Below are 15,918 nucleotides of genomic sequence, written 5' to 3'. Positions count from 1 at the left end.
TTCTTTGATAGGCACTTCTAGAAAAGAAAAATGATAGCTGTAATACAGTTGTGCAGCACTAAAGCAGGGAAAGCAGATACTGGGAAGAGAGATGTTGCTAAGGGAGCAGCCACCTGGATGAGGGCTGCTGTATTTGTGAGAGAGGATGGGCAGTGCTGAAGGGGACTGATAATATAATACAATCCATGCTCAATATCATCAGGCTGTGGTGTAGGAAGAAATCTGATAACCCAGAGAGTGGATCTTAAAAATGTACATATAATTTAATCATAAAAAGTTAGTGTTAATGCTTTTGTTTCTTCTGATAGCAGAGTTCTAGGAGCTGGTAGAGAAAAGCTAGACCTATAATTGCATCACAAAACAACTCTACCAATCTAATGAGAATAGGAGAAGGCAGGAATCTGTTGTAAAATGTGCTGGACAGGTATTTCTGATACAGGTAGGGGAGGCAAAGATTGGGACTGCTCAACTCTGGTGAGGCCTCTTGTACTGTTTGCTGTTCTTGCTCATCCCTGTAGCAGAAAGAACAGTTCATGTGGAGCAGCTGGGATAAAGACGTGCTAGTTCAGTCGGGTGAAAAGTCAAAAGCCAGGTTCTTAAATTAAAACACTCATACAATGGCTCAAATGCCTAGTGAATCATCTAGATACTGTTCTATGAGCAGGGGAAAGAAAGAAAAGATAAAAGTCTACACAGAGATTAATGTGCTAGTCTAAATCACAGTCATTCTGCCATACTATTTCTGATTTGAACCTAATTGTTTTAAATTGTCTTTTGAGAAACTGACTAAAGGTTGAAAGGAGGATCTCCAAACAGTTCTGTCAAGGCACTTCTTGTTTGTTTTTTTTTCCTTCGGTCTTTTTATTTGTAAATGTGTGATGTTTTTTCTGTTATCAGACAAATTTAATTATTCTTTTACTACTATTTTTTTAATATGTAGAAATTGTAAAAATTTGATCTGTCCCTGAAATCCTGAATACTCCAAGCTGCAAGAAGATAGGCATATACTGATTGAAAAATGACAGCTCTTGTGTTTCTTTTCAGTGTATGCTGGAGAAGGTTGGAAATTGGAATTTTGATATTTTTCTTTTTGATAGACTGACAAATGGTGAGTTGACTTTTGGTGTTTCATTTGTGCTTTATCTTTTAGTATAACTTAACAGTTGCACTTATGTTGCAGTGTCACATGTGATTGTTCACTAAAAACCGTAAATTCCAGGTAGTACTTTTTGATTTAATAGTATTTAATATGAGTCCTAGTTTGCCTGGTCACTTCGTTAAAATAATGATACTGTCACTACTGATACTAATCATTGATTTGTAGAAGAGGCCCTTGATGTACTTTATAGGTTGCTGTTCTCTTAGTAATTTATACAAATATGTTATACAAATTAACAAATAAGTTTATGATCTTGGACTTTTTTTTTCAGTTATGGGGTGCTGGTAGTTTTTATGGTTGTGTCCAGAAGATGAATGTATTTGTTTTGGTTTAGGGCAAATTTGGAAGAAAACTTCTAATGGCCTTCCCCCCCCGCCCCACCCCAGGAAGCAAACTCACATGGCCCCTTTCTCCCACCTCCCAACCGGTTTGGGAAGAGATTTTTCTGAGCAAAGTGGAAAAAACCTGTTTATTTCACAGGCACAGCACTACCCAGCACAAGAATGAACGATATCAAATTACAAAACTTTTCGCCATTTTGAAGAGATGACAAACTCCAGAGGGTCTCTTTTCTTTGGGTGTTCGTTCTGTTCTCAGTCCCTCTGGCGCTCGAAAACGCCGCTGCCCAGGCTGGGCTCCCGGTAGTTTATGGGTGCAAGCTCTTGGTGCTCCCCCGAGTTTCTAGTTCAGAGCAGCTTCAGTTTGTTTTAAAAACAGGGAAAGAAAACACTCTAGGAAGACCTCTCTGCTCTGGCTAGCTGGAAAGCCAAGGCGATCTGTGTCTTGTTGTTTGTCTGTGCTGTAGTCAAAACAAAGTAATTGCTACCTCAGTACAATCAGTACAGGGTTTTTCTACTCTCTCGTGCCACGGGCTGGGTGCCAATGAATGTATTTGTTTTGGTTTAGGGCAAATTTGGGAGAAAACTTCTAATGGGTCCCCTCCCCAGGAACCAATGTGGCCCCTTTCTCTCACCTCTCAACCAATTCGGGAAGAGATTTCTCTGAGAGAAGTGGAAAAAACTTGTTTATTTCACAGGCACAGCACTACTTAGTACAAGAATGAACAATACTAAGTTACAAAACTTTTCGCCCTTCAGAAGAGATGACAAACTCCAGAGGGTCTCTTTCCTGTGGGTGTTCGCTCTGTTATCAGTCCCTCTGGCACTGGAAAATGCCGCTGCCCAGGCTGGGCTCCCGGTAGTTTTTGTTTGTAAGCTCTCGGTGCTCCCCCGAGTCCCCAGTTCAGAGCAGGTTCCATTAGTTTCAGAAAAAGGAAAGAAAACAGTCCAGGAAGACCTCTCTGCTCCGGCTAGTTGGAAAGCCAAGGCGATCTGTGTCTTGTTGTCTGTCTGTGCTGTAGTCAAAACTCTCAATGTGGGGGGAGCAAGTACAGTCTCTGATAACAAACTCGGTGCTTCTTTTCCACTCACTTTTACTCTCAGATGGAATTTAAAGAATACAAAATCTGTGTCTGGGTTAGGTGGACGAATGGGGATACAATTTAACGTCATAATCAACTCAGGATAGTAATTTATATTGAATAAGTATTTTTCCAATAAATGTAGTGTTAGATGAAAATAGTTCTATTGCTCTTTAGTGCCATAAGAGTCACGTTGGTGTTAATCCATTATAATTATGACATAGAATACCTAGAGACTTGGGAACTGAGCAGAGGGAAGCTGCTGTACACATAGCTTGCACAACATAGGAAGAGAACATTTTGGTGACTTTTGTGTGCCCATTACAAATCGCAGTGGGAGCTACAGGAGTAGTTGGTTAAAAAAAACCCCTAAGTATTGTTCATTTGTAGGCATAAAAGAGATCTGTGCATGTGCTGGGAAAGAGGAGAGAGGGCTATTGCAGTGGGTAGGATGGTTTTGCATTATAATCTCAGCAATGGCAGCTGGGTTTTGAACAGAATGGAAGGAGGAGATGAGCAAGTCCAACATCACAGTGACATTTGTGCCAGTGTGGGAAGAGAATAAAGGGCAGCTCTTGCAGATTTTGCAGCAGTCATGTGGAAAAGGTAGCAGAGTTACAATTAAAGTTGCCAGAACAAGAAATTAAGTTCAAAAAGTAGAATGTGGCACCAAAAGATCTTTTTCTCTTCTGTTTTATTGAAGGGGTGCTGGACTTAACCAAGTGTAAAAGTAGTCAACTCACATTTAATACAGAAAATCGGTAGAAAAAAATGAAAATAGCAAGGACTTGTACAAATAGAATGCTTATATAGGTAATGATAAACTTTACATAACTGCATGAGGAAAAGCTATACATACAACATGTAAGCATAGCTACTTTTGGATTAGCTTGTCAAATGGGAGAAATCTGAAGTTGTCTTTCTCAGAAGAGCCCTTTCTACTTTTTATACATGATTTTTTCAAAAGTACCTACCAGAAGAGCTTCTATTGTGGATGCCTTACAATACCACCATCCATTTTGCATCCTAATTAAATCATTTTTGGAGGACATTTGGATCAGGCAGCCTTGTTCTCAAAAGTTTGGAAGGGCAGAATGCTGTATATAAAATGCTGCTGGATGAGCTGCCCTGGATGAGCCTCTATGAAAGAACTTCCCCAGTCAATGTTGTTCCAAGAATTGCATATTTCCTTGTGGTGAGGTGGCATGTACATGAGAATACATTAATTCTAGCCTAGTAATAAGCTTGATTTACAAGAAATTTCTGTCTTTTTGTATCTCAGTTTCTGTCTGTGCTAGGTTCTATAATGCTAAACTAAGATTGGCAGCCATGATATTGTTTGCAGAGCAAATAATGGACAAGCTATTTCAAATAAACATTGTGGACAGTTTATCTTTTTATTTCACCACTGCAAAAGATTATAATAAAGCTAAGAGTAGGTGAAATATATTATAAGCTTGTAATAGTTTTAACAATACTTGGGGCCTTTTTTGTAGAGTTCTGTGTGAAATAAGAAGTCCTGCAAAATATATGATGAAAATTAGAGATAGTGTATTTGCAAAGTGCTCTAATCAATAGTGTTGTCTAACTTTTCTCTTTGCCTGATTATATTTGTATTTTGTGTATGTGTTTGTGATATGTTGCATAAATATAATTACAAAATTGAGGATCTTTATAATGGATTTGCATGTTGAAACATGTTGGTTTTTTAATGTTCAGTAACATTTTCTTCCTGTCAGTTGCTATTGGACAGTTGGTGAATGCATTAGAATTAAGCAAAACCACTGCTTACTAGAGACAGCTAATGGAAACTTGTCATGCATTAAGATTTAAATATTTATAAATGGTGTAGAATATCATGACTTGGTGTAGAGAAGTTTGCTTGTATAATTTTTGTGACCAATTTGTTTGAAATAATACTTTTCTTATTATATTCCAATGAATTAGTATTTTCATCTTATTTTTAGGAAACAGTCTAGTCAGCTTAACCTTTCATCTGTTTAATCTACATGGACTAATTGAACACTTCCAATTAGATACGATGAAACTTCGTAGATTTTTGGGTAAATACAGCTTTTTATTTCGATGAATATTGTTGTTTATCTGCATTTTTATATCCTAAATGAAGTTCTGGTTGTAGTTTAGCAATAAGGTTTGAAGAGTACTGATGCAGTCTAGATTGTGCAGTGATTTAAATTATATTGAGATGATCTCTCAAAGTTCTTAGGAGTATAGAATATTCCGTGTTAAATCCAAACAAGTATTAACAAGTTTAATAGTTTCATGGGAAATGCTGTATTTTATTTATTAAATTTATTTATTATCTATTAAACAATCAGGAATATATGTGACATTGTGTGACATTTGTATTGGGAAAGGCTAGACAGCTCATTTCTTGGTTCTGATTTCTAGTTCTATATTGATCTTTACTTGTTTCCAATTATATGGTTCCCTAACTGTATGGAATATATCAAAAATACTTTCTGGTGCCAATTTGGTGTTGCTTCTTGGCTTGCTCAAATTCTTCTAAAAATAAGCATTGTATACTGTGGACATGGTTTCTCCATAGATGGAGTACAGGACAATTTTAATTGAATGTCTGTGCCTGTGTCACTGGAATGCTTCTTTGGAAAGAATTGTAAATGCAATGTAGAATATTCAAACCAAGTTGTACATTCACTTGAGAGATCTCTCTGTGTCCCAATACACAGACAGGTGCTGATGTGAGACCACCTTCCTTTGTGACTGTTCTTCTGTGACAGTATCTTTAATTTTGTGAAGTAGGTTGATTTTTTTAACTGAGCAGGAGAAACAAATTTTTGGTCCCCTTCAGCAGTTTTTCTACAGTTTCAGAGAAAACAATTCTGTGGTTACAAAGCTTGTCACTTAACAGGGGAGAAACTACATTTGGGAGTCTTTTCTCCCCTTTCAAATATTAGGATCTTTTTGTTTTCATAATTTAGTTCTCTTTCAGTTAAAAAAATATCAGTTTTGTCTTGCATTTCATGTTTTAAAGTGAAATAAATTTTCTCCAGTTTCAGGAATGTTAATCAGCTGACCTTAATGACTGATATGTTGGAATGGAGGAAAATGATTATAGAAATCTGATTTTTAGGCTACAGAAGTTCTAACTGAATGTGGTTTGTTTTTCTCATCTGGTTAGTTGACATTATGCAAATTATAATACTTGAAAAAACAATTAGAAATTACTGGCTTGGTTAACTGGTTATCAAAAGATGATGACAATTTTAACTACATCTGACTATTCAAGGTTATAATCTACTGAAAATGAGATTAGACTTTGAAGAAGGCAAAATTTATTCTAAATTTGAAATTCAGTGCCTTTCCTTTTTTGTTAATGCCTTCTACTTAGTATCAGTAAAAAGCTCTTAGTCCATTGTAAAATCAAGGAACCTTTATTCCCAATACAGCTTCTTAGCATGAACAGAATTAATTCTTTTCTTTTGCTACCTCTTATTCTCTAATCCATAGCAATCTGAAGATCAAATTCCACAAGGCTAGGAGAGCTCAGATGGTCCAGGACCACACAAAATTTACATTATATGAGACTGTACTGGAATCTTATAAGTAAAAAAAGCTGATTTTAGTCCCCTGTAGGATCTTGGCTTTTTTTTTTTTTTTTTTACGTGTATGTACACACACACACACACACACACACACACACACACAGTCTTTCAGTGGTTTCCATCCTCTACTTGGAGATCCGCATTTTCTTACTGTGTCTTCACAGGTTCTTATTCCAGACTTGAACCAGGGAAGAGAAAATGCAATGTGCTATTCCAGTCTGGAAGATTGTGATCAAAATGTTGACCTAGGTCTGCTTTAATAAAATAAGTAAGTTAGGAAAATTGTAGAGTTCAGGTAGCTGGATTAGCCTATGAAGCCACAAAATAATTAAGAAGAAAGCCAGGGATATATGCCATTAATGCCCTTGATGTGAGGTATAGGTGAGAGAGGATTCTGCAGGTAATAAAGCTCAAAAACATTTATATTGATTTTCATTTTACGTGAGAGCTGTAAGCTATCCATTGAGTTCTATTGAGATTACATAGTGGTGACAGTATTTTCATTTTTCATGGACCACAGCTCTTCACAAACACCATGTCAGTAATGCTCTAACATTTCACTCACAATTTCATGGATCCTTTGGGCTTGTAAACTAAGTAGAAAAGCTTGTGGCCATGTTTGTTTAGTAGGACTGACAGACTGTAGTCAGACAGGAAAACGTTTTTTGAGGTTTGCTTGGAAGAATTAATGTGTCAGGCAAAACTTGAGAATATAGTTTGTGTTTTAGATCTTCTTCCCCTCCATCCTTTATAGCATTATAGTTTTTTCATTCTCTGTACTTGGGCTAATGTTGATGCCCTTTAAGGAATTCTACCTATAATGTTCAAAGACAGCCATGAAGATGGAGGAAAGAGGAGGAAAGTGAAGAATTTAAATAAGGAATATTGAATCTAGGTATAGTTAGTCAGACCATCATCTCAATGAGATTCTTTTCTAAATTGCATATGGGCTTTAAGTTTGCCTGCGTACAAGTATGAGAAAATGCCTAAAAATGGAGTTGGTTTTCCATGACCACTTTTCTGAATGGGAAAACAAAGCACTTCATAGGAAAGCAGTGCTTAATTCCTCTAAAATTCTATCTGTTTTTAGGTCATGATATGAAGTCATCCTAATGGTTTGGTAAACAGCAAAATTTTCATGTTGTATTCAGTGTTGCCTCACCATTCAGACAGATTGTCAAAGACAGCCTTCTCTGGGAAGTTGTCAAAGTCAGAATATGTATCAGTCAAATCTCAGATTATATATTGATTCAAGTTGTTTAATTTTTGCTCTGACTTTACATGTAGTTGATTTCCTTTAGCAAACACTGTTTCTTTGCATAAAAATCTTACAGCTGCATCGTGGTTCAGCTGACAGTTTATTGACTCTGATGCTTTTATGTATATATGACTTGTGATATTGCATATTTCTGTACCTAATAGGGGCATATAAAAAGGTCCTTGAAAAAATTGCAATTTTATTTAAATTTGGATGTGTGTTATTTTCCTGCAGTTATGGTTCAAGAAGATTATCACAGTCAAAATCCTTATCATAATGCAGTTCATGCTGCTGATGTGACTCAGGCCATGCACTGTTACTTAAAAGAGCCCAAGGTAAGGCAGCTTTCTCACTTTTACATCACTCATACACACAGAAACGTGTGTGTGTATATGCATATGAATGGATTGTGTGCATGTATCACAGAATCATTTAGGTTGGAAAAGACCTCTGAGATCTGGTCCAACTTATAACCAAACACCACCTTGTCTACTAGACCATGGCACCGAGTGCCACATCCACTTACGCACCTTTCCTTTAACACCTCCAGGGATGATGATTCCATTACCACCCTGGACAGCCCATACTGATGTCTAATCACCATTTCTGTGAAGAAATTTTTCCTCATGTCCAACCTAAACCTCCCCTAGCACAGCTGTAGACTGTGTCCTCTTTGCTGTTGCTGGTTACCTGGGAGAAGAAGCCAAACCCCACCTAGCTACAACCTCACTTGAGGCAGTTGTAGAGGGCAGTAAGGTCATAGACCTATGTATAAACTTACATCATACATGTATGTGTATATGCACATACAGGTTTTATCAAAAGTAAAGAAACCTAAGAACCCAACAAGAAACACTTCTGAACTCTCCCTTGCCCTCCCTGTTGCTGAGGCTGTGGATTCACACTTAGTATCCTTTTGTTTTTCCCGCCCCCCTTCTGAGCTGAAATTGTCTTTTGTGTGACTTCCTGTTGAACTAGAGCAGGGAATTGAAGTTGCAGCTCTTTAACATAGTGCTGTGCCCCAAGACATTTATATAGAATTGCAGCCTGAGTCAGAACTGGCAATAATAAACCTGTGTACTTGTCACCTGGGGTGGTTTCTTTCATCCATAAATTACCATTATCCTTGCTTTGCTCATCTTTGCTTTTACTGAACAGTTTGATTGTACAAGAGGCAGTTCACAGCAATACATCAGGAGTTCTCTTTGAATTTTTAAGAAAGGGTAGAATGACAGACCTTAAGGAGCTAAACTAATTGAGGGTTTGTCCTCACTACTTGGACTGCTGTCAGGCTGCTGTAAGTGATGTCTTGGACAATTTCAGGGCAAAGCGCTGTCCTTCTATATTAAATTGAAAGCTGTAGTGCGCTGTAGCTAGATGAGAAGTTATCTGCCTTGATGCAGATTATTACCAGTCTGGTATTCCCCTGAATAGCATAGCTCCTTATTCTGCTTCTGAGGTAAAAACAAGTAAGTTTTGGCTCCATAAAGCCTTTTTCAGAGGCTCTTTGCCCACTCCTCCCACTCAGTTTCTCAGTGCTGCTCTCAGACCAATTGGTGCAGTGAGCCTGATCAGAGTTGATACATGATGAGCTTTTCTATGGCATTCAGTTTGGAAGCTCTGAGCATTTTTTATTTAATACTTGCTATGGAAGTTTTGTGAAGCTTCAGATACAAGTACAGACTTTGTATTTTTAGTAACATATACAGCTGTAGTTCAGTGTACTGAACTGCAGCTCTGTTGCACTAAAGTACGTTATAAACATGTGAGGTGTGATAGATGGCAAATGCAGCAGGGAACATAAACTTCTGTCCTTGCAGGCTGTTTGCTGCAGTTCAGCTTTATATGGACAGAACTGTCCTCTCTGTTTTAGTGCAAACTAGGCTTTATTACTGAGTTCAAACTTTCAAACCTCTCAACCACAAGCAGGAACAGCTATGAACAGTGAAAGTAAGTCCTTGTAGATGCATGCTGAGTTAATTGACATGCACATTGAAAATACTTATTTGTGGCAGATTTTCCTCCTTTTTTCTGTTCATGTAGACCTTGGTTCTGTTCATGGTAGACTTTGAAATACAATTTTGCATAAGAGTAGAAATACATGCAAAACAGTTCTAAGTCTTCCAGAACATTTGTTTCTTACTCTTAGGAGGAAAGGGTTTTCATGCTTTTTAAAACACAGTATAAATTTAAAGAATAGACACATACAAATGGACTTGGTAAATGAGAGGGAGAGCTAATTTTAAGAATTTTCTGCTTTTATGGGGTCTGGTGAGGAAAAGCGCTCCATTACTAGACACATTTATGTTTTGTGCTAGCAGTTTTTAAGAATGAACCTTGCCATTCAGAAAGAGTAATTCTTAAACCATTGTCGAAATTTTGCAGCTTTGGGGGGGAAATACTGTGAAAAGTCAGTGGAATGTTAGTTTTAGATGTTCAAGATTTTCTCCAAATTTCTATTGGCTGTTAATTACTGAAAACCAAAAATGCAACACTCATGCACTTTTTCTAAGGCCATATTGCATTACTAACATTTGTTGGGTTTGCCTTGCAGCTTTCCAAATCTTTAACTCCATGGGATGTCCTGCTCAGTTTAATAGCAGCTGCCACACACGATTTGGATCACCCAGGCGTTAACCAACCTTTCCTAATTAAAACAAATCATTATTTAGCGACTTTATATAAGGTAAGGATAAAATCAATTGTTTTGTTAAAACCAGGTTTGGAGAGAAGTACGGAAAAGAAATGTAAATTGTGATGTATCTAGCTAGTGGTAGGATTGAATGCAGATGCTGTTTCTATGTCACTGGGATAAAAAACTGTGCAAATTAACTAAGTATGCAGGACTTGTGAGTTTTAACCTCCTTGGGAAAAATAAAAAAGAAAATAAAACACCAACCCCAAAACATAGCCAAACTGTCTGGTGCTGCTCTTGGTATATAGCTCTTCAGTTTAAGAAAAAGGCATTGACTGATATGTGTTACTCCCTTTTAATTCACAGAATACCTCAGTATTAGAGAACCATCACTGGAGATCGGCAGTGGGGTTGCTGAGAGAGTCTGGTTTATTTGCACATATGTCATTAGAAAACAGGTATGTTTATACCACATAGTATAGATTAGTTTGAGATACAAGCAATCTGTCAGCTAAGACAGCCCAAAATAAGATATTGCATGGCAATTTTGAGTACAAAATGTAGAGATCTATTCTAAGAATTCCTGGATACAGTGCTGGTAGAGTAGAGCAGTTCATGATGCAACGTGATATTTGGAAAATAACATTTATTGCAAGCACATTGAAGGGGTGTATTCATGTAGTCGAGCACCTGTTCAGACTAAACTTGGCAGTCTTTTCTCATTCTGCCACCACAACTGTAGTTTAAAATAGACCATCTTCACCTACTCTTGACAAGAAATAATCTTGAGACAATCAGTTCGTGCATTTTTAAGGAAAAAAAAAAAAATGTAGGGGGAGGAAAAGAGCTAAAAACTGTTTTAGCGTTCCTGAAAGCTGCCAATGAAATATTCTGATATTTCTGTGAATGTTACAAGAATTTTTCAGGAAAAGAAAACAAACAGTTCAGTGAAAATGCTTGTTATAAAGCTTGTATAATAATAAATATGATAAAAAGCCATGTAGATCTAGTGATGACTGTTGTTCTTAATTGATATATTTCTGAATGTTTGGTGTCATTTCAGGCAGCTGATGGAGAGCCAGATAGGTGATCTCATTCTTGCTACAGACATCAGTCAACAAAACGAGTACCTGTCCATGTTCCGATCCCATTTGGATAGAGGAGATCTATGTTTAGAGAATGCAAACCATCGTCACTTCATCTTACAGGTGATCTTGCTGGTCATATTTTTGGAAACAGCATTTTAGTGTAAAAACAAATCTACTGTAAAATACTAAATACTAGTTCTGCCAGATTTTCAAAATGGAGCAGGACTATCTTTTAGTCTTTCTGTTCCATTACAAAAAGGTTGTTCCCTCCAATTCCCACAGTCAGCACTTCTCTCAAGTAATGGTGTGTATTGCTAAGTCTGATAACTTAGGGCTGCTGAAGCAAGATGTTTCCAAGACAAGGTTTAGCTCTTCCAGCAACTCCATTGCAGCCTCAGAACTGTGAAATGCTTTGTCAGAACATATTATGGGGAAGGAAAGCACTGCTGTTGTGAATCAGTTTGCAATTGTGCTAGTAAGCTTTAGCAAACTTGAAAAACAAAAGCCTTAAGAATCTTTTTAGGTTTATAGGCATTTTCTTACTAGGTTCATATTGTGGGCTATAAGAGGCAGTGGACAAACAGATGAGAAGTTCTGTCTTGTGCAAACCATTGCTAAAAATAGAAGCTTGAGAGCCAGAAATGGAAAACACTGCTTGCTTGCTTTGATGCTTCTTTTTCTGAAGTTATTTTTGTCTCCTGTACCAGTGAGTATACTAAATATAGTGGCCCTGAAATACTTTGTGTTGACTGAATTTCCATATTACTCAGGGATGATCATGAGATCTCTCAGTTCCCAGAGTGTTTTTTAAATATTACAGAACATAACTTTGGAGCACAAATGGTAGGCAGATTTGTTATTGACAAAACCTAAAATAATCTGCTATCAGGAATTAATTACAGGCACTTCTGTTGGAAGAAAGGCGATCTAATACTGTGTGTTAACTTGTTAGATGGCTTTGAAGTGTGCAGATATTTGTAACCCCTGTCGGACATGGGAGCTGAGCAAGCAGTGGAGTGAAAAAGTAACAGAGGAGTTCTTCCATCAAGGCAAGTAAGAGTAGAAGTATCTGTTAGTATAAAATGTATTTAGTGTGGAGAGAGCATCCATGACCCCTAGACCATTTATATTTAGCACTAGCAGGGATGTACAGTATGGGATTTTTTTACTTTCATGGGTTGTGTTTCCTGTAAAAGGTCAGTTACTAAAACTCTGCAGAGAATCTGCTTAGAATCTGAACCTGAAGTGGCTGATGCAATACATCCTTTTGTATAAAGGGGCTCCAGATTAATAATTATGGCCACTTTGAAATTGCCCTAGCAGTTTCAGCAAATTACGGAATATGTTCATCATGTGTCTTCAATATTTAAACTTAAGTTCTAAGGCTGGTTGGTAAGCAGGTAAGAGCCAGGGAGGTTTTAGTTACTGTGAGCAATTAATAAATCCTTCAATTGACAAATGGAGTGAATTTGCTCCATTATTATGAAATTGTTTTACAGTACAATTAAGGCTAGTTTGGTGGACTTGAGACCTAATTTGCATGTGAATATGGTAAATGGGGAACATTTATTTATTTATTTGATGCTAATTATGTGAAACTTAATCTTAGATAAAGGTGATGGGGAAGCAGAAACAAAATTGCCTTTAGCGAGAAATTTCTGAAGGCTATGCTATCCTCTTCCATATTACTGAGGGGGGATTAATTTGTAATTTCTATGAAAATGTAGGAGGTTTTGCAAGAAAGAGGATGGTAATCCTTCAGGAAACCTGTGTGGTTCTATGATGAAAAACACCAAGTGTTTAAATGCAGTTTTAAGTATTGTTATCTGACGGATCAACTTGTTTTTTTGTGAGATAGGAAGAGAAGTAAATGCATACCACCAGCTGCAGGGTAGTGTCCTTGTTAACCAGCACTTACAGCTCACTTCTGTTGGTGTTTGATTTGTTTGGGACTTGATGATTTAATGGTTGCCTTTTACTTTTGTTTCTTTAGGTGATATTGAAAAAAAATATCACTTGGGTGTGAGTCCACTTTGTGACCGACAGACAGAAACTATTGCCAACATCCAGATTGGTAAATGCAATTAAGTTCATTTTAGTAGATTTCTTTCAGCATGCAATTTGAAAAAAAAAACAGTCTTTGGATACATTTCCTAGAGGCTGAACATACTGTGTGTGTGTGTGTGTGTGTGTGGCAGCACTTTATTATAAAGAACAATTTTATTTTTATTTGCTATATAATATCTCTTGAATTGTTTATGAACGATGCTGCCCTGACAGTCCTGGAGCTTCTGTTTCCTCACAGAGCAGGTACAGTGTGGGAGGCAACTGTCTGACTTCTCCCATGCTGCTGCCCAGAACTTTCCTCATCTGAAGTGGTATTTGCTGTATAAGTGGAAGAGGAGGGTCCCTTCCCCTTGCCATGTGGTCTCAGATGCCTTTTGCAGAGAGCTTGCCACAACTGGGCATGCTGGGTTTAGCTTTTTGGAATGTCAGCATTGCCTTTAAATGCAGCCTTTAAGGAAGGGTGGTGGGCAGAGATGTGATGGAGAATGGTGAAATAGCCGTTATATTAATAGTTGTTGCTAACCTGACTTGGATTTAAATAGTAAAATGTCTTTTTATAGCTAATCAAGGTTGATTGTGGGGGTGAATTGGGACTCAAAAAAACTTAAAAACATAGTAAAAGAAAAGAATAAATCTAATGACAAGCAGAGTATGAATTAATGCCTTAGATTGACACAAAGCTGATGTGTTCAATCCAGCTGCACTGTTAGAATTTAGAATGCTAGGAAAACATTGTTTAATTAAAATACTCAGTTTTGGTTATCTTAGCATTGAATTTTTGTTTCATGGAAATAGACATTACAAATAAATGAACATGTGCATACACACCAAGTACATCAATGTGTTGTTTTGTGGCCTTGTTTAAAAAATTTCTAAAATTTGTATTTTAAAGTATTTTTAGTCACCCTAATATTGTGAAAATAATATATTCTTTTTTTCCCCCCATGTAGTATAATTCAGACACTCTGTGGGTAATTAATTATAACATCTTTTAGAAATTTAGGTTTTCTAAATTGTGTGACTTAGTTGCTGATGTTTAGATTTCTCTCTCCCTCCATATTGTCCAGTATTTGTCTTCATTTGGTCACTGCTGTGAGAGAAAGAAGGTTAATTTGTAATGCAGTGTACTGCTGTCCTTCTGAGTGATTTGTAAAATCTTTCACATTTTGAGAGATTTTTTTGGTAAAGATGCCCAAAATATCTAAATGAATATTTAAATGCACATTGAAGATCAGCAGTTTGACACCTTTATTATTTGCTACTAAAAGCTATTTAAAATGTTTGGTTTGGTCTCCATATTGTTTGTTTATTTAATCTGCCTCTGTTTGCTTGCTTTTGAAGGTTTTATGACTTACTTAGTGGAACCACTGTTTGGGGAATGGGCCCGGTTTTCCAACACGAGGCTGTCCCAGACAATGCTTGGCCACCTGGGACTGAACAAGGCGAGCTGGAAGGGAGTGCAGAGGGAACAGTCAGGCAGCGGTGACGATGTTGACCCCACCTTTGAGGAAATGGACTCAGACATTTTACCTCAGGAACCTCGATTGTCCTGACCTCAATCTCCATGACAAAACTGCCTCTTCCCTCGGTATCTGCACGGTTGGATTAAAGGAGACACATGCCAGCCCAAGGTTTTGGTAAAACGGTAAAATGATGCCAGCATTATTTATTTCCAAGTTTTCCTTTGACACAGACCATTTGACCCAGAATTTTTTTAAGCCGCCAGATCTGAACATAGAGCAATATGCACCCGCCTCAGTTGGTTGTCGTTCGGAACCTCGAATATGCAAAGCACAGCAGTGACTGAGCCTTGGAGCAATGGGACGAAAGCTTCATTGTGCCCCTTGGCTTGGGTTTTCTCATGATATTTGGAATACGGTCTTCAAATCTAAGACTTGACACGGATTATTCCACTCCCTTGGAATTTAGCAAGACTTGCATAAATGTGTTCAAAGCATACCTTCCACTCAGTCCCTGTTTTAATACGGAAATGTGAAGTGCCCATCCTCTGCTGCCTCTGGCAAGACTTGATGTTTACAAATGTACTCTGAAACTATCGGTTCTAGACTTAACCTTTGCGCATGGCTGTGAAGGAACCACTAACTTGGGTTTTTTGCTTTTTTAAAAGAAAAAGATCAAATCTGAGACTGCAGCTCTTGTTTCTTTGGATGCCAGAAAAGCCTCCCATTTGCCATAATTTTGTTTGTGCACTGGGAACTGAGCATTCATCATAGAGCACAGCCAAGCTTTACTCCAGTGCTATATGGGAATGCAATTTTTTAACGGCAAAAAAACACTTCTGAATCTGGGAAGGGAAGGGTGGGGGGGGGAAGCGTCCGAACTGCATTGCGATTCTGCAGTGGGAACATCGCATGTTGTTCTCACTATTGTACACTTGAACTGCACATGCAAGAAAAAGGTGGAATGTCTAAACACCATAATCAGCTCAGGGTATTTGCCAATCTGAAATAAAGTGGGATGGGAAGCGTGTCCTTCAGAACAAGGGTACAAATGCCCCTTTCGCTGCAGCGTGTGTGTATGTGTGGGTGTGTGAGTACGTTTGGGACGGGGGAGGGCGGGAGGGCTCGGGGAAGGGTTTGAACGGCAACATTTTTTCTTTTTGTTTTTTGGTTTATTTTTTAATTTATTCTTTTAGAATGTGACAATTTCATGAACAGCCACACTGGGGAGGAAACTGTAACAA

The 15,918-nt window shown here is 37.7% G+C and overlaps 1 protein-coding gene across 3 annotated transcripts in view; it reads left to right on the top strand.

Annotated features, from left to right (window-relative positions):
- The window catches only part of PDE7A (phosphodiesterase 7A), a 75,468-nt gene extending 60,037 nt beyond the window's left edge, over nt 1-15,431 (top strand). For all 3 annotated transcript variants that reach the window (XM_015617895.3, XM_015617896.3, XM_015617897.3), the window contains 9 exons: nt 1,045-1,108; nt 4,547-4,642; nt 7,659-7,759; nt 9,979-10,110; nt 10,426-10,517; nt 11,123-11,267; nt 12,100-12,196; nt 13,141-13,221; nt 14,556-15,431. In XM_015617895.3, coding sequence (XP_015473381.1) covers nt 1,045-1,108; nt 4,547-4,642; nt 7,659-7,759; nt 9,979-10,110; nt 10,426-10,517; nt 11,123-11,267; nt 12,100-12,196; nt 13,141-13,221; nt 14,556-14,767 — 1,020 coding nt within the window. In that variant the 3' untranslated portion in view covers nt 14,768-15,431. The remainder of the gene's footprint in view (nt 1-1,044; nt 1,109-4,546; nt 4,643-7,658; nt 7,760-9,978; nt 10,111-10,425; nt 10,518-11,122; nt 11,268-12,099; nt 12,197-13,140; nt 13,222-14,555) is intronic.
- Nucleotides 15,432-15,918: the final 487 nt, after the last annotated feature.

This window comes from Parus major, chromosome 2 (assembly GCF_001522545.3).
Source record: "Parus major isolate Abel chromosome 2, Parus_major1.1, whole genome shotgun sequence".
In the NCBI taxonomy this organism is placed as follows: Eukaryota; Metazoa; Chordata; class Aves; order Passeriformes; family Paridae; genus Parus; species Parus major.
The sequence above is the reverse complement of the archived record's forward strand: the minus strand, read 5'-3'. Positions and strand labels throughout refer to the sequence as shown.